The 26,409-nt window shown below is 39.7% G+C and overlaps 1 protein-coding gene across 2 annotated transcripts in view; it reads left to right on the top strand.

Annotated features, from left to right (window-relative positions):
• The window catches only part of LOC124616745 (GATOR complex protein MIOS), a 224,283-nt gene that overhangs the window by 107,442 nt on the left and 90,432 nt on the right, over positions 1-26,409 (top strand). For both annotated transcript variants that reach the window (XM_047145126.1, XM_047145117.1), the window contains exons 9-10: positions 4,171-4,293; positions 5,980-6,200. In XM_047145126.1, coding sequence (XP_047001082.1) covers positions 4,171-4,293; positions 5,980-6,200 — 344 coding nt within the window. The remainder of the gene's footprint in view (positions 1-4,170; positions 4,294-5,979; positions 6,201-26,409) is intronic.

Below are 26,409 nucleotides of genomic sequence, written 5' to 3'. Positions count from 1 at the left end.
CAGATGGAGGGCATTGTGGAAGGAAGTATTGGAGCTGGAAATAGGTAATTTGATGGTGTAGCATTTGGGGGAATTCTGTGAGCGAGGCAGGAATAGTATGCGGAACTGTATTCTGGGTTCTGTATTGATGCAGATAAAAGCAGCAAGAAACCATGGGGGAGAATCAAAATGCATAAAAATATGTGATGTAGAAATAATTGCAAAAAATTCGCAAAAATATGCCAAAATATCTGAGAAAAATCACAAAAAGGTCAAAATGGATGAAGTATGGGGAAACAAGATGAAACATGAGGGAGTAGGCTGATAGTGAAAGGTGAGAACAAACTGAAACCTACATGAAAACATAATGAGATCAAAGAGAAAGGTAAATAGAAAGACTATAATGTCAGCTGCAGTTCGGTGATCAGATATGTGTGAAGAAGGGGGACAGAGTATGTCAGTAGATTAAGTGAGGTTAGCATTTGTGAACTGGAATAAGATAGGAGGAGGAGTGGGGGTGGGGATGGTTGTTGCAAGTTCATGTGGAACAGGAAGCTATGGAAAATAATATGTGAAAATACACAAGTGTGACCTAGGAAGAGTGATCAATTTGAAGATCTGTGGTTTAAGGTACTGGTGGTAGTAAAATAGGATATGAAATGCAGCAACAATAATCAGCATGCTCACATAGCCATGTTTCGTCTGTGGATGAGACGATTGATACTGTGTGGCTTGTAAGTCAGAGCGTGTGGTGCGGTTTAGAAGGTGACATAAAAAACAGGAAAGAAGAGAAGGAAAAGGATGGAGTATATTAATGCATTAGAAAATAATAGTAAAGGAAAACAGCACTGGGTTATGGGATGAAAGAAAAGCCGTTAGGCAAAATAAAATGATGGAAGATCCATGATGGAATAATGTCAGTGTTATGACCTCGCCTCTACTTTCTTAAAAGCTAAAGTACAGGGTTCCAAAATGATCTTTACAACTTTGATTTTGTGCATTTCAGAAATGGCGATAGGTAGAAAGGTGCAGTTTGCAGCATAATGTTCAAAATGCCAAAAGTTTTGCTGGTGAGTTATTGACAAAAATATCCACCCTGCAGCAGATGGCACAACATATGGAATGGTCGAAAGACTACATCTGACGTCAGGGTCAGCAGAACTTCTGGACATGTTTTAGAAACACACCACTATCACATCTGACCATCAGACTCTGATACACAAGGTTCAAGGAATCTGGAAGTGTCATGAAGAGGCTGAGATTTGTGTGTCCAAGCATGAGTCATGCAAATGTGGAACAGATGTCTGGGCATTCAAACATTGGTAATGCAAATATGGAACCGATGTAACTAGCAATTATCCAGAGCCCAACCAAATCAATCTGTCAAGTGTCTCAACAGTTTTGGCTACTGCCAACCATGATGTCATATTGGTTGGGAAGAGATAATCTGGATTTTCCAGATGTGCAGTAATTATCATTAAGCAGCACCAAAAACTGTCTGCCCAGAAATGCATGCAGGCATAGATGCAAGCATGTTAAGAATGTTGTGATAATTCTAAAACATAGGATATATATTATGCATGTAAGAATGTTGTGATAATTCTAAAACATAGGATATATATTAATGTCTTTAGTTTTGGTGTGTGGCTTGGTAATTTACCTTTTCTCTCCAATATCGAAATAGATGACAGAGGGATAGAAAAACAATTAAAATCACTCAAAAGAGGAAAGGCCGCTGGACCTGATGGGATACCAGTTCGATTGTACGCAGAGTATGTGAAAGAACTTGCCTCCCTTCTTGCAGCAGTGTACTGTAGGTCTCTAGAAGAGCGTAGCATTCCAAAAGATTGGAAAAGGGCACAGGTCATCCCCGTTTTCAAGAAGGGACGTCGAACAGATGTGCAGAACTATAGACCTATATCTCTCATATCGATCAGTTGTAGAATTTTGGAACATGTATTGTGTTCGAGTATAATGACTTTTCTGGAGACTAGAAATCTACTCTGTAGGAGTCAGCATGGGTTTCGAAAAAGAGGATCATGTGAAACCCAGGTCATGCTATTCGTCCACGAGACTCAGAGGGCCGTAGACATTGGTTCCCAGGTAGATGCCATGTTTCTTGACTTCCGCAAGGTGTTTGACACAGTTCCCCACAGTCGTTAAATGAACAGCGGAGATGCCAGACTGAGATTCATTGGAAGAATCCTAAGGAAATGCAGCCCGAAAACAAAGGAAGAAGGTTACAGCACACTTGTTCGCCCACTGCTTGAATACTGCTCACAGGTGTGGGATCCGTACCAGATAGGGTTGATAGAAGAGATAGAGAAGATCCAATGGAGAGCAGCGCGCTTCATTACAGGATCATTTAGTAATCGCGAAAGCGTTACGGAGATGATAAATAGACTCCAGTGGAAGACTCTGCAAGAGAGACGCTCAGTAGCTCGGTACGGGCTTTTGTTGAAGTTTCGAGAACACACCTTCACCTTCACCGAGGAGTCAAGCAGTATATTGCTCCCTCCTACGTATATCTTGCGAAGAGACCATAAGGATAAAATCAGCGAGATTAGAGCCCACACAGAGGCATACTGACAATCTTTCTTTCCGCAAACAATACGAGACTGGAATAGAAGGGAGAACCAATAGAGGTATTCAAGGTACCCTCCACCAAACACCGTCAGGTGGCCTGCGGGGTATGGATGTAGATGTAGATGTAGATGTAGAATGATGTAGAACAATACCATTGTAGCTGAGGCAGTTATTCTCTCTTTGTGTTGACTTCCTCACCGAAGAGCTGAATTTTAAAATGCAGTCCTCATCCTTTCGGGAAAAGGAAATTAGGATGTAGCTCAGTAGTAGATTGAAAACTTGTGACTTTCACGTATTATAACTTAACACAATACTCAGACAACTCAATTGCATATGTCTTTCTTGCACCAGCTCAAAAGACCAAAAGATACAGAGATCGGTGAGAAAAACAAATGAGTTACATAACAAAATTTGCAAATTAACCTTCATTATTCATTTAGGGTCGATATAATCATACATCCCTATGATATCTTTGCCATATAAATATTTGTTAGTGTGAATATTTATTTATATGTCTACGCCATTTAAAGAACCTCCACAGTTTGCAGGTTGCAAAAAGGAGTCTGAAACTTCACGCTTACAAGGTTCAGCTGCTGCTTGACATGATGACACCCAAAGTGGAAAGCATATATAATAGAGATTCTGAGTCACATTCATGATGACCCAGACTATCTGAAAAAGGTGATGGTCATGGATGAAGCATAATTTTGTGTGTTGGGATTACCTTCCCACTATTTGAGGATCTGGGGCTTTGAGAACCTGCATGAACTTTAGCAAATAAAATGTATGTAGTAGTCCAAAGGTAAACGCAAGGTGCAGTCTGCTTCATGAGCATGTGGTGTAACCTTTTATTGTCTGGATATGTTGGATCAGTTTGCATTTCCACAGGTCGAAGTATTGCAAAACTGCAACCTGACATCATACTGCAACAGTATGGTGCCCCTCCTCACTAGGCCACGGTCATGAAGAGTTTGAACAACATATTTCCATGTCACTGGATTGATAAAGGAGGACCCATTTCATAGCCCCCAAGGTCTACAGACAGAATACCATTAGAATTTTTTCTTTGGCCCTTGTGAAGGATGCTGTCTTTCAGACCCTGGTGCGGGATCTTCAGGAACTATGAGCTCGTATCCGAGCAGCAATTGCACTTGTTAGTGAGGACTTGCTAGACTGGACATGGTAGGAACAGATATATTGCTCAGATATTCTGTGTGTGCTACAGATGCCGCACGCACTGAACTCTGTTAATTGGCAACTAAAAGTTTATGTTTGTGTGGACATTATGCCACAGACCACAATCTCTATCAATCGCAATTTCTGTGAAACATGTATCATCAAAGTTGTAAAGATAAATTTTGAACACCCTGCGTATTTTTACAAATCACAACAATGGAATGTTTACACACAAGTGCATCCTTATACAGTGTAACAAGAAATGTTAATAGACATTTTTTATTCATATTTTATCTGCTTTTCGTAACATATGGCTAAATAAATGTAGTTATCTAATTGCTTTTTAGTCTTCTTATATGTAGTTTCAGATAGTGAACAAATATTGTTTATCAGAGTTAAAAATATTGTAAGATTTTTTTTCTGCCTTAGGAACATTCTCAGGTTGGAACCTGTGCAAGTAAATATGATACCTGGGATGAAGTCAGAGATGGTCACAATGCCTTGGGCAGATCTTGGAAGTACAGGAGCACACGTTGCTGCTAAAATATATAAGTGAGTTGTGAAATATTCTTTATTGAAGTTTTGTAAGTTTATAATTGCTAAGGTAAAAATGCTTTGCAATTCTGTTACATTTTATCACATTTGAGGGCAATGTAAAACAACAATTGTGTATCCTGTATTCAGAATATAAGGCTTTTACATTACATATCTTAGTGTAGTTCTTCAAATGAGAACATTTCACATTTATGTCCTAGTCTTTTATCTCAGCTCTTATGTCTAGTCTCTCTTTAAGCCTGTTTCACAAAAAAGCATTGATGCTCTTTTCTGTTAGTATTTATTTATTTTTTAATTTCAGTAGACAAATTGTGATGAACATAAAATGATACAATGTGGAATTATTTAGAATGTCATTGTTGCATGAATATTTAAAAAAGTGAATATACTGGATTTTTAAATCTGTATATTGGGCCTTTTAAATTATTAAGAAGTGAATATTACATTGTAGTATTATATGAAAATGATACATGAATGATAAACAGTACAGAGAAGAAGGTATAGAAGCTTTTGAAATGTGATGTCACAGAAGAATGCTGGAAATGAGGTGGATGTATAGGATAAGTAATGAAGAGCTGCTGATTTGAATTGGAGAGAAAAGAGCTTTATGCTGTAATTTGGCTAAATTAATGGATAATTCTGTAGTACACACTCTGAGGTATTGTAGATTAGTTAATTTAGTAATGGAGGGAAGTTCAGGGGGGAAATTTTGCAGAGTGAGACCAAGTAAGCAGATTCAAAGAGGGGTTGAGTTAGCTACAGATGCTGTCTATTGCATCACAACACTGAACTGTGTGTGTGTGTGTGCATGTTAAAAAATATATAAAGTGCTTGAGATTCTGATAGAACACAGCATTTGTGTTCAGAAGTACTTCAGATATCCTTTACCAATTCAGAACAGCTTATGGGCTGAAACAGTTACTTCACAATAATAACAATTCTGACAGAACACAGCATTTGTGTTCATAATTACTTCAAATTTCCTTTACCAACGCAGAACAGCTAATGGGCTGAAACAGTTACTTTACAACAGTTTGTATATAAAATTTGAGTTGGGAATTCGTAGTTTAAACTAAGTTAGCCTTACAGATGATACGAAAGTATTATGTGTGAATACTTCTGTTCTGGTAATGTGATAGTGTGTGTTCTAAATAAATAACTTAAGGGATCAGTTGTGTTATTGCTAAGAGTAAATTTTTAAAGTGTTGGTTTGCTGTTTGTTCTGTGGTATCATTTTAATCAAGGAAATGTATTATTGTTATCACACTGATGCAGCTGTTTTTGATTTCTGCTTAATTAACAGCAACAACAACAACAATAATAATGATAATGATCTTTCATGTGAGCTACAGAAGTATTGAGAATAATATAATGAAAAGGTAGTTGCTACTCACCATATATCAGAGATACTGAGTCACAGAAAGGCACAACAAAAAGACTGTTGGAAAGTTATCATTTGGACAATGAAACATTTGTCAAGAATAGACAACAACAACAAAACTCTCTCTCTCTCAAACACAACACACTGTTCCCTTTCTGTGACTCAACATCTCTGCTATATGGTGAGTAGCAACTATCCTTTTCATTATATTGTTACATTCTATTCTGGATATTTCATTGTTTGAAAGAATTGGGAATGATATATAATGCATTTAAACCATGATTATCTTTTCTTTATTGCAGAAGTGAAGAGAGGGATAAAGCATTGCAGCTTTGTGGTTGGAAAATTGATTCCCAATCTTTGTCGGACTTTCTTGATGGCCTAGAGGCGGAAGGATCATACTCCCGTGCAGCTGCCATTGCTGTATTCAACCTCAGGCTGAGACTTGCAGTTGAGATGTTGAATCGTGGCGCCTCTAGGAATAATGATTCCAAATATACAATTGTGGCCATGGCCCTGTCTGGTATGTCAAATATTTATTTGTTGTTGTATCATGCATAGTATTATTTAGAAAGTTGTTAACAAGAACCTGCTTTCATCAATTTTTTTTAGGCCTGCTTAAGTATGCCAGTATCTGTTGTAGTAGACTGGAGCTCCCCTAGCTTTGTGTGGGAGTTGAGTTCACTATTTCCTTTTATGTCCACCATTTATACTAAAAATACTTCCATTATTACAGATAGGGTACTGGGTAGAATGAACATCCAAATTGGCAAGAGAATTTGTAAGTTCAGCTGTCCTGAACACACACAAACACAAATGAGTCAACACAGTTGTAACAGAACACATATCAATTGTCAAAATGTGTTTTTAGTTATAAAAAGATAAGACAGTAAACTACAGTAGTTGTGACCTTGCTGGATATGGAAAGTGTGTGGAAAATAAGGATCTTGGAATTTGTGAAATGCCTTTTAAATGCAACTTCGTTAGTGGAAACTACCATACCACCCTACTGCAGATTGTCAAATAGCTTAAAGACTGCCCTGTGGTAACAGAGCTGTACAACACCCTTAATTTTATCAAAAGGGTTTATGTCATGCAGTTACTTAATGGATTTCAAGAGCAGTGAATTGAAGAATGAAATAGGAATCCCATGGTATAATTGATATATGTAAGTTTATAAAAAATGGTGATGGGGGAAACTGCAAGAAATAGCAACATTTTGATAACTTTCAATACATCTTTATTTTAGAATCCATTAAAGCAGGCTTTATGTGCTAGAAGATGTGGCCATACGTGTAATACCTGACTGAACAAAAAAACATACACAAGAAAAATAGCGTCCTACCTTTTCAAAATGATTTGCAACTGCAGTGAAGAAAACAGTGCCTAAGACATGTCCACACAGACAGGAGCAAGTGATAGGAGTGTTAAAACTTCCACTTGCCCCTTCACCTGTGCCTGCACTTGCACTTCCACCTGCAATTGCACTTGTGAAAACACATCTGATACAATACAGATGGCCCTCTCCAAGCAGATAAGCCTGGAAGACCTAAGAAAAATATACACAAGCTATCAGACAGCAAAACTGGTTTTTCTTTTCTTTCTTTCTTTCTAACCACTTTGCTCCTCACACTGTAAACCGTCTGCCACATTTTCCCAAAGAATCTAAAAGCAAGGTTAGCACAGAGACAGAACTTTTTAAAGTACCTTACCCTCATGCCCTTGGGAGCAGACAAGTTAAGTCCACTCCAGTTTTATGAAACTCTTGTGTGGTACTGGCTATATTATGGAGGCGCAAGTTGTTGAATCATGGAACATGTGCACCTCAACTCCAACAATGTTATGCACCATAAGGAGTTCACACTGATTGTAAGTGCTTTCAGGACCAGTCATTTGCACAACCTCTCTACTGAGACTGGGCAACCACCACATGCCTCCTGAGAGTTGCTCCTAGTGGCCAAGAATAACTCTCAAGTGGACACAGTACTGGAGTGACTTAAGAGATTTACTGTCCTGAGTTCTCTCAAGTAGACATGCCCCCTAGTCCATGTTTGGAGACAACTGCTGTGTTGGTTACCAAAGACGATAGAATGATTTTTAGATTCAATGAGATACTGAAGGGCCTGCAGTCATATACATTTTTAACTCAGTGTTTTATAGACTTTTAAATGAATATCACAATTATGTAACAAACAATAGAAAATCTGGGTTTGAATAATGACAGTATTAGGAAAGAATAGGTGGTCTTTTTGTTGTGCCTGTCTGCAGCTCAACATCTCCACGTGTGGCTGGATTGAAGAGTTTTTAGCAAACAGAACACAGCATGTTGTTATCAATGGAGAGACGTCTACAGACATTAAAGTAACCTCTGGCGTGCCACAGGGGAGTGTTGTGGGAACATTGCTTTTTACAATATATATAAATGATCTATTAGATAGTGTCAGAAGTTCCATGCGGCTTTTTGCGGATGATGCTGTAGTATACAGAGAAGTTGCAGCATTAGAAAATTGTAGCAAAATGCAGGAAGATCTGCAGCGGATAGGCACTTGGTGCAGGGACAGGCAACTGACCCTTAACATAGGCAAATGTAATGTATTGCGAATACATAGATAGAAGAATCCTTTATTGTATGATTATATGATAGCGGAACAAACACTGGTAGCAGTTACTTCTGTAAAATATCTGGGAGTATGAGTGCGGAACGATTTGAAGTGGAATGATCATATAAAATTAATTGTTGATAAGGTGGGTACCAGGTTGAGATTCATTGGGCGAGTCCTTAGAAAATGTAGTCCATCAACAAAGAGGTGGCTTACAAAACACTCGTTTGACCTATACTTGAGTATTGCTCATCAGTGTGGGATCCGTACCAGATCGGGTTGACAGAGGAGATAGAGAAGATCCAAAGAAGAGCGGCGCGTTTTGTCACAGGGTTATTTGGTAACCGTGATAGCGTTATGGAGATGTTTAGCAAACTCAAGTGGCAGACTCTGCAAGAGAGGCGCTCTGCATCACGGTGTAGCTTGCTCGCCAGGTTTCGAGAGGGTGCGTTTCTGGATGAGGTATTGAATATATTGCTTCCCCCTACTTATACCTCCCGAGGAGATCACGAATGTAAAATTAGAGAGATTCGAGCACGCACGGAGGCTTTCAGACAGTCGTTCTTCCTGTGAACCATATGCGACTGGAACAGGAAAGGGAGGTAATGACAGTGGCACGTAAAGTGCCCTCCACCATACACCGTTGGGTGGCTTGCGGAGTATAAATGTAGATGTAGATGTAGATTGTGTGTGTGTGTGTGTGTGTGTGTGTGTGTGTGTGTGTGTGTGTTTCAGAAGCAGGCCTTCTGGCCAAAAGCTTACATGTTTAAGGGTCTTTTTGTTGTGCCTGTTGTGACTCAACATCTCCACTTTATGGCGAGTAGCAATCTATCCTTTTCTAATATGGTCACAAATATATAACAGTATTGGCAGATTGGTGATAGCAGGGGAATTTTCTTTGTTTCTTTGCAAAAGCAGCATAAATATGTAACATAAATGATACATTTTGTTAGCTTTGAGAAAAATACACATTCAGGTTTTACTTTACATTGTGTCAGGTTGATGGAGTAGGTCAGGCTGTTTCAGGTCTGCACCCATGGAGCACAGGCACCCCAAGCACCTACAGCTCATCTGTTGGGCAGGTGTAAGATCAGCTGGAGTGTTGCAGCAGTTGAAAGAAACAATAGTGCATCATAGAACTGATATTTGTGGAAAAAGCAGAATCGTCAGGAAAATGATGCCCTTGTTGGAATACTCTATATTTTATGTTTGCATGTGAGATTGTTAGGTTTCTGGATTTGCCTTGAAACAAGGATAATGTTCTATTAGCAGTGGTGGAGGGTAGATCAGATTATGTGTGGCAGCTGTCAGCATTCAGTACTGCTGTTTTGTGCTAGATTTAATGTTTAACATGCCATGAGTAAGCTTTCATTGCTGAGGAAGCTGGTACAAGTGTCTCCAATGACTTCTTTTAGCTCAAGAAGAGGAATTAGTTATAAAAGGGTATTTAACATGTTGAGCACACAATAAATGCAGGACCATGGAATCTTAAGTAAAGCAAGGTTTCAAAATATTTATGAAGGGAATTATCTAAAACAAAAGGTCAGTGTACGCACATAACCAGTGATAGGAATTATATTTGACAACAGTCTTTGAGACATAGATCTTTTGTGTTTTTTACACCAGTGGTGCTGATCATGTCGAAACATCACTAGATGCCACCCTTCTTCCTGAATCACATAGTAGGCAGCGAAGGTCTGAGTAGTTGGGTTTATGATCATATTTCTAACATTGGGTTTCCTGAGCATTGTCTTTCTGTGATACCTAACATCATTAAGCAGTGTGTATTTATAGATTTGTTCTGAGGATGGTAAAACGGCTGCAGAACTGCACAAAATGTTAATGTAAGCTTTTTGGTTGATAATAGTTAAAGCTAAACATGAACTTACAATTTGTATAAGAATTCAAAATATTGATGGGTGCTGTTTTTGTTTTTGTTTTTGTTGTTGTTGATGATGGTGATCATGATGATGATTACCAGTGATCATTTGGAATGTCCATCAGCTGACATAGTGTGAAAAAATGTTGCAAAATTAATTCTTTTACATTTCTTGAGAGCAAAGTGAAAAATTTTCATCTAAGTATGGGATGCTTAATTCTGTGGAAGAAGAAGAAAGAAAGAATTCTACTTAGACCATTTATTGTTGTGCAGATGTGGATTCTCAGAGGTCTGCATAATACCTGCTACAGCTCTTGTAACGTCTTCAGTGGACTCAAATTGTTTTCCAGCCACAAGTTTCTATAAGTGTGGTACTAATGGAAGTGATAAAATGCCAAATCTGGGGCCTAGGGTTGGGTTCAAGTTACACAAAAAAAAGTAATCAGAATAATGAATGGTGTCAATCATAGACACTCTTGCAGGATCTTGTTTTGAAAGATAGGGATCCATACCACCCCCTCACAGTAAGGTTTTTCCTTGTTGACCATTGTCTGCAAAAAACTTTCCTCTATACAAAGACAACAATGACTGTTATGACTGCAACACAAGAACCAAAAATAATCTACACATTGAATTATACATTGGCCGCAACTTCTTGGTAGGTGGTTGTTACGGTGCCTGTGTGGCTATGATTTACTTTTTTTCTTATCAAGCCAATGTCAGCATGGCGTCTCTTGCCACATTTGTCCCAAATATATCTAGCTGGTGAGGCAGGAGCAGTGGTAGCATTGCAAAACTTTTTCTGACTTAATCAATCTATCAAGCCTTCATCGTGCTTCAACATTCCAGATGATATGTTGTTACGCCACTCCGGTCTCATGCTAGCCCATGCCTTCGACCTGATGGTGTTGATGCCAAAGCTCTCCATATTTTGTTTACAGGAGTCCTTGAACCTCAATATAGAACATCCTTCGGGTCTCTTGGCTGTAGAAATCTCTCCAAGCATCACCTCATGTGGTAATCTTTTGGGATAAATATGGTAGACATGTCCCAGCTAGTGGACTTGTCTCTGCTTCAAGATAACTGAAATGCTGTTGCAGTTAGTTTTAGATAGTACTGCTCTTCATTGGCCACTCATGCCTTCCATTTTATTCTGAGGATGGATCTCAGGCAATGCATGTAGAAAGCATTAACAGGGTGTATACAATCCGGGACAATCAAGAAATCTGGGAAAAACCCAGAATTTTTTCATCCAGGAGAAAACAGGGAAAAACTCAGGAATTTTTTAGAATTCCGGGAATTTTTCATTGTTTTAGTTTTCAGTTAAATTTTTGTAATTTTGACTGTTAAGAATCAATACTCTAACAAAGGATATTACTGTATCCCACTACTGCAGAGTAATACTGCAGCAATAAAACATGAACGAGAGAAAAAAAAATGAAAATAAAACTTAAGTTGCAAAGGAATTGCGCCTTATACAACAACAAAACACAGTGCTCATACAAGCACCTCCCAATAGCAAAATGTGTCAACGGCTTTAGGAATACTATGCAATGTTTTGTAACAACAAATTTCCTCCGATGAGTGTGATGTCACAACTGTTTACATTAGATTCGTTTGAGCAATTGTGAGCGGGCTCATGCGCATGCACAGTTGAGTCATGTAGGAGTGTCCGCCCCAGTAGCTGAGTGGTCAGCGTGACGGATTGCCGTCCTCTGGGCCCGGGTTCGATTCCCGGCTGGGTCGGAGATTTTCTCCGCTCAGGGACTGGGTGTTGTGTTGTGTTCATCATCATTTCATCCCCATCCGGCGTGCAGGTCGCCCAATGTGGCGCCGAATGTAATAAGACCTGCGATATGGCGGCCGGACCTGCCCCGCGAGGGGCCTCCCGGCCATTGACGCCAAACGCTCATCATCATCATCATCATGTAGGAGTAGTACCTTCTCCCGCTTCTGGCTACAGAAATGTGGCTGTTAGCTGTATGAGCAGTAGCAGCAAGCAGCCAGATGCTACCTGGAAAAATTTTACTGGCACGTCCAAGCTGTCAGATTCATGCATGTGCAACGGGCCTGGATCTAGGGTTGGGGGGCAGACTGGGGTATCTGCCCTGGGCGGAAATTTCAGGAGGGGACGGGGTCGTGAAATTCATATTCTTGAGGAAAAAAACATTGTTTCACAAAGCACCTAGAATCCAGCGCACATTGGTGTATCGATTATTCATATGATTTTGAAACAAATCCCTGTTGGATTTTTGAACACACTCTAAGTTGACTTATGACTGAATCATAAGTTGATTTTTGAATACGTGCATTGTGTACGTGATCTCTCCGCCAGGGGAATCCCTGTCACATCTAGAAATAAACTTTCCTGCAGACAAGAGGGGATGGGGCCTACAAGAGCTGAGTGGAATAAAGCTAAACGTGTGAATGCCAATCTCTGTTTGTTTATGTGTTTGACTCAGTTTGCGAATGATCAGCATTGTTATAATTACTAGTGAAATCCATAGATTCAGTTCAGACTACCAGGGTGGAAATAAATGACTAACGGGAATAACAGTAAGAAAGATTATGTAATATCTTTTTGGTGTCTCCAAGAAAATGAAATTTTGACAGAAAATTTTTGGCCAGGCCGCTACAGTACAGTACAGTAAACTTGTAAAGTTGTTCGAAAAGTGTCGTGCTCAAAGTAAATTTCCTTTTACGCAAGATGATCTATGTGCGAGAATGTACGATGAATTCTTTTGCTCACAGATGTTTGACTCTCATTTAAAAATCAACTCTTTGAGGATGACGTTATTAAAATTTTACTGGCACATTTGTGTGATTTATCTTATAAAGTGTAACACGTGTGAAGAAGATCAACATTATACGTGAAAGCTTAGCTTCTCTTGCAGTAATATTTGAGACTGATATTATATGCGAAAGCATTTATTTTCTTGTAGTAATAATATGTATATTAATTTAAACCATTAACTTTTCCTGTTTGTGTGTTTGCGCTACTTAATAGTGTTTGACTACATCATGTGTCCTGTGCTCTGAATATCCGCTGTCATCGGCTGGCGAGATCACATGACATGAGCTATAACTGGCTTACAAAAGCACATACCAATCTCGATTTCAATGTTTCGAAAAGTAACGAGTGGTGTATAGTGGAATTTGAATTTATATTTTCGTAATATGAAAATATTCAGTGTACATGTTGCTGCACATCAAAGATCTTTGCAAAACGTATTTTCCCCCCTGTGTTTCATTTTCTAAAGTGCAAGGAAATTCTATGCTGATGTATAAAACCAAAACCATTCCAAGGATTGACAAGTTTTACAGTTCTGAGGAAAAGCATACTGTCACTTAACACGGGAAAGGTGCATTTTCACCTGGGAGAAAGCGTAGTTTTAATCGGGAAATCCGGGGAAAATCCAGGAATTTTTTTTCCTTGTCTGCATTTACACCCTGATTAAGGTGACATTCTTGTTGGCGTAAGTAGTCCATGTTTCCGATTCATACAAAAGGATGCTGAGGACGCAAGTTTGATATACAAGAATTTTGGTGATAAAAGAGAGTTTTTAGTTTACCCAAATAAGTGTAGAGAGCTTGCCAAATTTTGTCACAGCTCTTCCAATGCGAGCATCAGTCTTCTTGTCAACAGACATGTTTGATTCTGCTTGCAGAGTAGTTCCATCTAATGTGATATACAGCTGTGTATTAGCACTCTGAACCGTAATTATGGTCTTACTGCCATTTACGCTCATTGAGAGTAGGTGGTATGCATGACTAAGTCTTGATACTAGCTTTTGCAGCTCTTCTGCAGAGTCCACAACAATTGCATCATCATCAGCATATAGACGTTCATTCTTCAGAGGACTGACATTGAAAAGCCTTCCATCTTTCCTAGTATGCAGGTGTACTCCAACACTGCAATTCTCAAAAGCCACTTGGAGCAGAGCTGAGGAGAAAATTCCAGGAAGTGTAGGCACCAAAACATAGCCTTGTCTTATGCCACAGTTCATATTAAAAGGTTTAGATGTACTACCATTGAAGATTGTGGAGTCATGCATGTTGACATGTAAAGATCTAATTAAGGGCAACAAAGTTGGTGGACATCCAATTTTTTCCAATATGCTGTAGAGTCCCTTCTTACTGACGGCGTCAAAGGATTTGTTGAGATCGACAAAAGCCACATATAATGGCACTTTTATTTTAGCTGCCGCAAGGTGAATAGCATGTCACTTGTGGATCTGCCAGCTCGAAATCCGCACTGTTACTCAGGGTAGATTCGAGCAACCAAAGTTTCCAATCTTTATAGGATTATCCTCGCATACACTTTTCCAGCAATGCTCAAGGGAGATGTTCCTCTATAGTTGTTACAACAATCTCTGTCACCTTTTCCCTTATAGGTTGCTACTATATTTGCATCATGCATGTCTTTGTGGTACTGTGACTTCTTCCCAGCACCGCTGTTGCATTTGGTACACTATCGGTGAAACTCAGTCAGGTTTGATGATTTCAGCCGGAAGTTATCACAGCCTTTATGCTGGCCTGGCTTTAGGCTTTTGAGTGCGAGTTTTAATTCATTGAGAGTAGGAGGATCAACAAGCTCAGACAAAACAGGGTAAGTGGTAAAGTACGCAAAGCTTCTGAAGAAATGTTGACCTCTTCTCAGTATAGGTTAGCATTGTGCTGCACCCATGTGTCTAGCTGCTGGTTGTTATCGTTGATTGGATCACTATTAACATCCTTTATTGCAACTTACTTCCTGCTTGTTGGTCCAATGGCCATTTTGATGCCTTGATACATGCTATAGTAACCTCCTTTGACTCGGCAGATCTGAATAGATTTGCAAAGGCTGGTCCAGTATCTATTTGCACAATGGTGAGAAACTTGTTGCAGATCTACTTTGCAGACCTTGTAATCGGCTGTCACTCATTGGTTCAAATGGCTCTGAACACTATGGGACTCAACTGCTGTGGTCATCAGTCCCCTAGAACTTAGAACTACTTAAACCTAACCAACCTAAGGACATCACACACATCCGTGCCCGAGGCAGGATTCGAACCTGCGACCGTAGCAGTCGCACGGTTCCGGACTGCACGCCTAGAACCGCGAGACCACCGAGGCCGGCTGTCACTCATTGGTATTTAGGATTATTCATAACTTGTACATGAGGATTATGTTTCTTTTCTATATATGGGTGCAACTCACTTTCACATTCAGCAGACCAGTTGGTTCGAGTCCTATCCTGCTTCCCAAATATTCTAATAGCAGTTTGCATAATATTTTCTTTAGCAAGATGCCTCATATTTTAGGCACTGTGCAGCTATCAGTTGCTCAGGATTCAGTTTCATCTCAATATGTTGTGTGAACTTTTTGTATATCACATCATCTTGGATGGCTTTGGTATTGATCTTCACTCTTCGACAGATGCTTTCAACGGAGTGAATCTTTTTTGGTGTGAAATGTGATTTGGTCATAACTAAAGAGTGATGAGCATCTCAGTCAGCACTGTGATATGTACAGGAGTTAAGGACATGATGTAGGTCACATCTTCTGTTTTTGATGAAATCGAGCTGATGCCAATGGCCTGAACGTGGTCGTTTCCATATTACTATGTGCATGGCTCTGTTCCGGAAGTAAGTGTTAATGGTGCAGAGAGAAAGAGAGATGCAAAGTTCGACCAGTCGCTGATCATTCTTGTTCATATTTTCAGTGCCATGTGGGTCAATGCAGTTAGGCCAGTTGTTCCATGTATTCTCCATTCTGGCATTTAAGTTTCCCAGTAACACGAGTTTATCTGATCCATGAATATTCTCTAAGCATTTCTGCAGATCTTCATAAAACTTGTCTTTGACTTCAGGTGGCACTTTTATAGTGAGAGCATATGCTGAGATTAATGTGACAGGGCCTGATGTTGTTCTTAATCTCATAGTTGAATCGAGAAGTCTAAATCTGGTGCAGAACGGAGTTTATTACTCCAGCATCAAGCTGTTTAATGCACTCTCACCACATATCAAACGTCTGCATAAATAATTACCAAAATTCAAATAAAACCTGAAAGAGTACCTAATAGAGAGATCTTTTTATACAGCCAATGAATTTATGAGAGAAAATGAACATCACCACTAAATTTACAATTGCTTTATAAATGCTTTTAATTTCACTATCATATAATAATTTGCTTTCCTTATTAATGTATGTTATTGTTGTACTATTTAACTTACTTTTGCTTCCAGTGTATGTTACAGATCCTTGCTCAATACTCTGATAACTGGATATATGTTCCTTATTTGTCACCTTTTTACATTGCATCTTTAATATATTTATGTAAGTTATATCTGAAATATGTACAATTTGACACACTCCATATCCTTGCAATTTAATTGGCACCTGGATCTGTGAAACACAAAATAAATAAATAAATAAATAAATTAACTCTGAATTCGGGAGTGGGATGGGCACTTGAGCAACCACTAAGGCTTTCTCAGAATTTCCTGAGAGAACTAAGCAGCTATATATGCTGAAGGAACAATGTCTGTGTGTGATACTTTATGCATACTAAAGGATAGACACAACACTAGGTTCTGAAATAGTTTGCCAGTGATATATAATGGGAAACGTCTTAGGAGCACCATTTCATTTCATGTAAAAATATCACACTTGAGAATATCGCCATCATCTGCCTAAATGGTTCTCTGTTGTAAGCAGACTGAATCATGTCTTGAGGTTTTCTTTGTAAATGTATCCTGCCATCAATTTTTACCCTGTGTGTACTGCAGTTCAGGTGACTTTTTCATACTTTGAATGTCCAGTATTAGTTTTCCTGCACTCTGCTAACCTCTGTTTTCTCTACTGTCTATTAAATGGACAAACAAATGTGGGATGGTGGCTCATAGACTATCTTAGACATAGAACCTGGCCATCAGCAGGCAGCTGCAGAGACTAAGTCTGAGTTGCCCACTTAAGGTGGCAATAAAACTGGCTGCCCCTCAGAATTATAAGTCTAGCTATCTGTATGATCTGGCAACACCACAGAATATGGAAGTATTACACAATGTAGACATAAAGTTGCAAGTTTGAGACCACTCATTCATTTATATTTTTTACCGCATTTCAGTTGTCTGATAGACTTATCAATCTGATGGAACCTTAAATATAATTTGCTGCACTTTCTAATGCACCAGTAATAGTAAAACCCTACGTGAAAGAGCCCATGGCTGCGTCGAGATCAGAGTATTCTTGCCTTATGGTGGTCACCACCCGCCAGCTACCAGGCAGTTGGATGCTCGCTGCCCTTAGGGTTGCCATAATTCAAGGACGAAAATCAAGGACAAAATTCGGGGATTATAAAGATGTGGCTGAAACACAGACCGATATGTTGTGCAAACGACCATTGGTTTGCATTTCAGTAGAATCTTCTTCATTACTTTACAGTGGTGATTATGAAGATGTGGTTGAAACCTGGAATCACACAATGTTCTTTCACCTTTCTGCACGTCAGCCAAATCTTAATAATTACCATAATTCAAACAGTAATTCTGTCAGCAAAGAAGTTGTAATTAACAAGGAAAATTAATCCAAGCTTTAATGGTGTCTATAAAGGTGTGGTCAATGATGAAGAAAATTAATTGTAATTGACATTAAATAACTTTTTAATTAAGGCATTGAACACAAATTATTAACATGTACACAATCATGCTGCTACAATTGATATATATCTTTCACTTTATTTCTCTGAGCCGTGGACAGAAGAAAGAAACTCGCTCCAATTCTGAACCAGTCTATGAAAATCTGTTTTTCATGTTATATTGGATTTGGAGCATTGCATTGACTATGTTAAAGGTAGCCTGTTTCTTTCTTCTGTCCATTGTGCGTTCACTAGGGAAAACACTCTCTCCCCATTGGCATTATGCCCTGGAATGGAGAAATAGTACTGCACAATAGCAAGCAGTTCTGAATACTGCTCTTTAGAAACACTGAAACACGTGAGGCAATATTGACCTTACGACTTATCTTAGAAGAAAGATTAAGGAAAGGCAAACCTACATTTCTAGCATTTGTAGAATTAGAGAAAGCTTTTGACAATGTTGACTGGAATACTCTCTTTCAATTTCTAAAGGTGGCAGGGGTAAAATACAGGGAGCGAAAGGCTATTTACAATTTGTACAGAAACCAGATGGCAGTTATAAGAGTCGAGGGACATGAAAGGGAAGCAGTGGTTGGGAAGGGAGTAAGACAGGGTTGTAGCCTCTCCCCGATGTTGTTCAATCTGTATATTGAGCAAGCAGTAAAGGAAACAAAAGAAAAATTCGGAGTAGGTATTAAAATTCATGGAGAAGAAATAAAAACTTTGAGGTTCGCCGATGACATTGTAATTCTGTCAGAGACAGCAAAGGACTTGGAAGAGCAGTTGAATGGAATGGACAGTGTCTTGAAAGGAGGATATAAGATGAACATCAACAAAAGCAAATCAAGGATAATGGAATGTAGTCTACTTAAGTCGGGTGATGCTGAGGGAATTAGATTAGGAAATGAGACACTTAAAGTAGTAAAGGAGTTTTGCTATTTGGGGAGCAAAATAACTGATGATGGTCGAAGTAGAGAGGATATAAAATGTAGACTGGCAATGGCAAGGAAAGCGTTTCTGAAGAAGAGAAATTTGTTAACATCGAGTATAGATTTAAGTGTCAGGAAGTCATTTCTGAAAGTATTTGTATGGAGTGTAGCCATGTATGGAAGTGAAACATGGACGATAAATAGTTTGGACAAGAAGAGAATAGAAGCTTTCGAAATGTGGTGCTACAGAAGAATGCTGAAGATTAGATGGGTAGATCACATAACTAATGAGGAAGTATTGAATAGGATTCGGGAGAAGAGAAGTTTGTGGCACAACTTGACCAAAAGAAGGGATTGGTTGGTAGGACATGTTCTGAGGCATCAAGGGATCACCAATTTAGTATTGGAGGGCAGCGTGGAGGGTAAAAATCGTAGAGGGAGACCACGAGATGAATACACTAAGCAGATTCAGAAGGATGTAGGTTGCAGTAGGTACTGGGAGATGAAAAAGCTTGCACAGGATAGAGTAGCATGGAGAGCTGCATCAAACCAGTCTCAGGACTGAAGACCACAACGACAACAGAAACAGAATCCTCAAAAAATTTAACCCACTTTTTATGAGGCATCATCTCCAAATTCTGGTTACTTTCCTGTGTAAGAAAACATTTCAGTTTCACTATCTGGTCAAATAGCAAACTCTCATCCACTTTGCAAGTTGTGTTTTCTTGCATCCGCTTCAGTGTACATTCAACTTTTTCCCAATCAGGTAAAGCCTTCAACAGTATCCAGTCAAAATGTTCAAGTTCGGGTAAAGGATTGCTCCATGTCATCAGATAATCTGTAACTGTCTGATAAAATGCCATGACATCCTCTTGAAATTTTGACTGCTGGTACTGGGAGAGATCTGACATTAACTCTTTTACTTCCATAGTCATGAATTTACGTTTCTTTCTTTCCTCTAAAACATGCATGAAGTTTTTGAGTTTCAACCTAACCTCATTCACAGAGATGTCCTCTTTCTCAATGTTGGCGATAGCCTCTTGAAATGGACTCATCTGAGCAAGCAGAAAGTGTAAATACATCTCTCCACAAGCATAAGAAAAAAAAAGACTTGAGAAGGCTTGGACACTTATCGAGAGACAGGAAGTATGATTTAGAGCTTGAAACATGTATATGAATCTTTCAACTGTAGGAAATAAGCCCATCCACCTAGTTTTCACATGCCTAAGTAAGTCCTTGTGAGTCATATGGAGAAAATCACAAAGTCCCTTAATGCTGCTACCCGAACAGTATAAATTGAAAATTGGTTGTAGACCTTAATAATTATACTTTGCACATCATGTGAAAGTACTTTGGTTCCACTTTGAATAGCATTATGTAGTACATGGACTGGGCAACCTACCCCTACTATGGACCTGTTTAGTTTGTTTTCAAGTTTCTTGAATACATTGTTTTCCCCTTTTCTTTCAACGCCTCCAAAGTTAGTGTTTGTATTATCCCCCAAAAGCACAAACTTTGTCACTAAGGTTGAATTCTAAAATTATTTTATACACACACTCAGACACTGTACTGGAGGTTTCATTGTCACACTCATTCAAATGCAATAAATTACTTTGAACACCTTGTGTAATGTCAAACTATTGGACCAGAACAGGAAACATTTTTACATGCTTGCGACTACTAGCATCTGTACTGATCCCAACATAGTTAACTTTTGATAGACTATTTTTAACATTGTCTTTTATGAAAGGTGCTATAACATTGTTAACAATTGCTTCAGTTTTAGTTTTTGCACTTGAAATCTGAACTGCTACCTTTGAATCAATAAAAATTTCACTAATGATTTTTGATGTACGAGATGAAGAATTGTATGAATGGTGGTGTTTCACAGCATGAAACGCAAATGTTGCTTCTGCTGCAGCAACCTTTTTAGATTCTGTCTGATTAGCACTAAGAAAACTGGTCAACTGTTTGGAAGTTGAAGCAGAATTCACAACTCTTGGGTGTTTCTTGCTTGTTATATGGTCATTGAGAGCTCGTTTCCCTCCATTGGCGATTGAAATCTAGCAACTGTAATGAAATAATTTAGGATTAGTTGCCATTTAACCAAAAGCACGTGAATTAACATTTTAGTTTACGTACCATATTGCATAAACGGCACAATCTATTGCACTATGTTTCTAAGTGTCACAACTACTTAATGTTTAAGCCTCAAAACGCATGTTTTTGACAGCTCTTTCATTCTATAGTCACCCTGAAAACTAAATTTGATGGTACGGTGAAAATATTTTTTCAATAACTGAAAACCATCGACAGAAAATAAAATTGCGGGAGACTTGGTTTTTAAATACGTACACTTGAGTAATCTGATCAATTATAATACTCATTTGTATGCTTTCTACAAAAGATAGGCATTGTTTACTTTTACGTACCTACAATGCATTGTACTTACCCACACACTTTGCAAATAGCCTCATGATCATTTCTTCCACGTTTAATACTTGGACACGCATTAATACACTCCTGGAAATGGAAAAAAGAACACATTGACACCGGTGTGTCAGACCCACCATACTTGCTCCGGACACTGCGAGAGGGCTGTACAAGCAATGATCACACGCACGGCACAGCGGACACACCAGGAACCGCGGTGTTGGCCGTCGAATGGCGCTAGCTGCGTAGCATTTGTGCACCGCCGCCGTCAGTGTCAGCCAGTTTACCGTGGCATACGGAGCTCCATCGCAGTCTTTAACACTGGTAGCATGCCGCGACAGCGTGGACGTGAACCGTATGTGCAGTTGACGGACTTTGAGCGAGGGCGTATAGTGGGCATGCGGGAGGCCGTGTGGACGTACCGCCGAATTGCTCAACACGTGGGGCGTGAGGTCTCCACAGTACATCGATGTTGTTGCCAGTGGTCGGCGGAAGGTGCACGTGCTTGTCGACCTGGGACCGGACCGCAGCGACGCACGGATGCACGCCGAGACCGTAGGATCCTACGCAGTGCCGTAGGGGACCGCACCGCCACTTCCCAGCAAATTAGGGACACTGTTGCTCCTGGGGTATCGGCGAGGACCATTCGCAACCGTCTCCATGAAGCTGGGCTACGGTCCCGCACACCGTTAGGCCGTCTTCCGCTCACGCCCCAACATCGTGCAGCCCACCTCCAGTGGTGTCGCGACAGGCGTGAATGGAGGGACGAATGGAGATGTGCCGTCTTCAGCGACGAGAGTCGCTTCTGCCTTGGCGCCAATGATGGTCGTATGCGTGTTTGGCGCCGTGCAGGTGAGCGCCACAATCAGGACTGCATACGACCGAGGCACACAGGGCCAACACCCGGCATCATGGTGTGGGGAGCGATCTCCTACACTGGCCGTACACCACTGGCGATCGCCGAGGGGACACTGAATAGTGCACAGTACATCCAAACCGTCATCGAACCCATCGTTCTACCATTCCTAGACGGGCAAGGGAACTTGCTGTTCCAACAGGACAATGCACGTCCGTATGTATCCCGTGCCACCCAACGTGCTCTAGAAGGTGTAAGTCAACTACCCTGGCCAGCAAGATCTCCGGATCTGTCCCTCATTGAGCATGTTTGGGACTGGATGAAGCGTCGTCTCATGCGGTCTGCACGTCCATTACAAACGCTGGTCCAACTGAGGCGCCAGGTGGAAATGGCATGGCAAGCCGTTCCACAGGACTACATCCAGCATCTCTACGATCATCTCCATGGGAGAATAGCAGCCTGCATTGCTGCGAAAGGTGGATATACACTGTACTAGTGCCGACATTGTGCATGCTCTGTTGCCTGTGTCTATGTGCCTGTGGTTCTGTCAGTGTGATCATGTGATGTATCTGACCCCAGGAATGTGTCAATAAAGTTTCCCCTTCCTGGGACAATGAATTCACGGTGTTCTTATTTCAATTTCCAGGAGTGTATATTCTTCTCGAAAATGTACTTTTCTTTTCGACATTTTAAATTTCAAATTCTGTGCAATAACAACACCAGAAGTACACTTCGCGCTGCTGAATGTTAACTTTACATGACCAAAGAATATGAGATACCGACAGCAGAGACATTGTAAACCAACAGCGGAAAACTGAAACAATTGCAAAGAATTGATTATTGCACTGCTTCCACAGTCCGTTCTGAAAATAGCCGAGCGATTCTGAAGTGAAGTGACACAGAACATCAGCACAGGTTTCAACGGCTATCGTCAAGTTTGCAGGAGTTATGAAACACTTGATCGGTGGCCAGTGGCAAAACTTGGGTAAAAATTTTTATATTACTTCCAAACCAATTTTTTTCGTGGAAATTTTCCTCTTTGTCCGGGACACCTGTCTTTGAGCATAAAATCACGGACTGTCCATGAAATCCGTGACGTATGGCAACCCTAGCTGCAATCCAACCAGATGTTGCGGTGCAGAGCACATCGGCACGTTGATATTCCTGCATTGTTAGCATAAATTTCTTTCTTGTTGTAGGTGATTTCCATGCAAAGAACTTTTATAAACAAATACGGCAATATTTCTCTCTCTCTCTCTCTCTCTCTCTCTCTCTCTCTCTCTCTCTCACACACACACACACACACACACACACACACACACAATCACAATACGGCCTTTTTCTCAACCAGTTTTGACAAGTTTCACTGGCTGCGGTTGCAGTTGCCTTACACAACAAAGTTTCGTGCAGTGTAGGTACATCAGAGGAAATGGTGTGCGACAATTTATACAGCATTTCTCATTTTCCATTATTATTGACACAAGCAGACGCACTGGAACACAGGATGTATACGGCCTGGGACAACTGGGAGATCCGGGAAAAACCCAGGAATTTTTTTGTCTGGGGGAAAACCGGGGAAAACCCGGGTATTTTTTAGAATTCCGGGAATTTTTCATTGTTGTTGTTTTCAGTTAAACTTTTGTAGTTTTGACTGTTAAAAACCAATACTCTAACAAAGGGTGTTACTGTATCCCACTACTGCAGAATAATAATGCAGCAATAAAACATGAACGAGAGGAAAAACAAAAATAAAACTTTAATTGCAAAGGGAATGCTTCGTAACAACAAATTGCCTCCGATGTGCGTGACCTCACAACTGTTTACATGAGATTCGTTTCAAGAGTTAAGGCTGGGATCATGTGCATGCGCAGTTGAGTAGTATCTCTTCCCGCTTCTGGATTCAGAATTGTGGCTGTTGGCTGTGAAAGCAGTTGCAGCAAGCAGCTAGATGCTACTGGAAAAAATGTTTTGCAAAGCGCCTAGCATCCATCGCACGTTGGTCTGTCGATTATTCATATGACTTTGAAATGCATCCCTGTCGATTTTTGAACACATTCTAAGTTGATTTCTTAATTAATCATAAGTTGATTTGTGAATGCGTGCATAGTGGGGGGGGTCACTATCTAGTATTGCCCCGGTTCGGAAATATCGTAGATCTGGGGCTGATGCGCAAAGCAGTCTGACTTACAGTAGGGAAGTGGGTAGTCTCCACATGACCCGTGTTTACATTTAGTGGTTTCGCTGTTCCCTCTTTGTTTACGGCTCTCACGTCAAATGAAAACAAAACGGTTTTCTGTGGCCAGGAGCTATCAAATGAATTAAAATACATTCACATAATTACAGAAGGCTAAAATATGCTATTAGTTTCAGGTTTTATTTTATTTCCATATTTCTGACACTCAAGCATTAATTTTGCAGAACAGTGAAGTAATTTTTGTCTATTTGAAAGAAATTTTCTTTTATTAATCTTTTCAGCTGAGGCAGTCAATATATTTGAAACGAAGTGTTTAATTCCACGCTATTGGCTAGTTTCAACTGTTTGCTGCATTTCAAGTGCACGTTTTCATCTCCTAGCATGTATATATATGCCTTAATAAAGAACCAAACATAATACAGTACTGGTACTCCAAGAAAATGTACGTCCCGAAAACCTCACTGGAAAGCTTAATATCAGTTCGAGGCCTACTGCACTTGGAATCTTGACATACGAATGTGCGCTTTAAGTATGCCCTTTAAATGTGCACATTTCAGTGTGGGTCACGAAATTCCGATGCTCTTGGTATATCCTCTGATATCTTGTTTCTTTTATGACATAATGTAAGATCTTTTAATGTTTAACACGTACGAACATATGGGCCTCCTACGTCATCGTAGCTGCGCAAGCGCGGTGGCACCTGTTACCTGGCGCACTCTGGCAACTGCTGCAACGAACCTATTTCTAACAGGTCGTGGGAAAATATCGTGGATGATGGTTTGAAGAGCGTTACTGTCAAAGTAAAGTTCCTTTTACGCAGGTTGAACTATGAACAAGAATGTATGATGACTTTTGTAAATCAGAGAGCATTTGACTCTTATTTATGAATCAACTCTTTGATGACTAGCCATTTACATGAATTTCAAGCCCAGAAGATAAGACATTTATGTCGTTATTGAAATTTCACTGGCACATTTGTGTGATATATCTTAAAGTGTAATATGCGCATAAAAGACCAACGTTATATGTGAAAGCTTAGCTTCTCTTGCAGCGTATTAACCTTAGAAACCAATATTATATGTGAAAGCTTTGCTTTTCTTGTAGCAACTCTATGTAAATTAATTTAAACCATTAACATTTCCTGTTCATGTGTTCGTGCTACTTAACAGTGATGTTGCTATTGGCTGACTACATCACATGTCCTAAGCTCTGAATATACGCTGTCATCAGCTGGTGAGATCACGTGGCATGAACTATGATTGGCTTATAAAAGCACATCACAATCTTGATTTCAATGCTTCGGAAAGTAAAATGTGATGTTTGGTGGAATTTGAATTTATACTTTCGTAATACGAAAATGTGCAGCATACATGTTGCTGTACATCAAAGATCTTTCCAAAACGTGTCTCTTTCCCTGAGTTTTGTTTACTAAAACACCGGGAAATTCTACACCCGTGTATAAGACCATAACCATTCAAACGTATGATAAGTTATACAGTTTCGAGAGAAAATATACTGTCAGTTAACAGGGAAAAAGTATGTTTTCACCCGGGAGAAATCTGGGAATTTTTTTTCCTTGTCCGTGTATACACCCTGGAACATTATCATTGTGTACTACAGGCTGGTTTTGCATGCCTTACCTTGTGCTTGACATTGTCAGACAGTTTTAGATAATGTTAGAGAATATATTGTTGTTCATTAATTTCTCTATTGTGTTTAATAAACTAATTGAAAGATGCTATTAAAATATCCACTGTGATAATACAAATAGATTACAACTTACCATGTTAATTTTACGGCAAAAATTTACATGAGAATTCCTAAATTGGCATGAATAAGTACGGTATTACACACTTTGGATGTCTAAATGGTCCATGTTTATGTGCTATCCCATGCCGTATAGTACGGAAATTTTGTGTTTGAAGTAGACGCATGAAAGCAGGTTAAGGAGCTACTCAGTGCCAAATTCCGTAAATAAAATTGTGTATTCACAGAAACCTTATATTATGTCAACAGAAGCAGAAAAAGGCATTGTAGAATGTGCAATATCATGAGTTTTCCACAATTGCTCTGGGCACTGGAGGTGGTGAGATGACTTACGATGGACAAGTTTTCTTAAGCTTTCCATATTTCAGTGGTCACAGCAAAAGGAACCTGTGACCACTGGAGGTACTCTAGTTTACTTATTAAACTTTACCATTAGATATCAGTTTAATTTTTTGT

Source organism: Schistocerca americana, chromosome 1 (genome assembly GCF_021461395.2).
Source record: "Schistocerca americana isolate TAMUIC-IGC-003095 chromosome 1, iqSchAmer2.1, whole genome shotgun sequence".
Taxonomy (NCBI): Eukaryota; Metazoa; Arthropoda; class Insecta; order Orthoptera; family Acrididae; genus Schistocerca; species Schistocerca americana.
The sequence above is the reverse complement of the archived record's forward strand: the minus strand, read 5'-3'. Positions and strand labels throughout refer to the sequence as shown.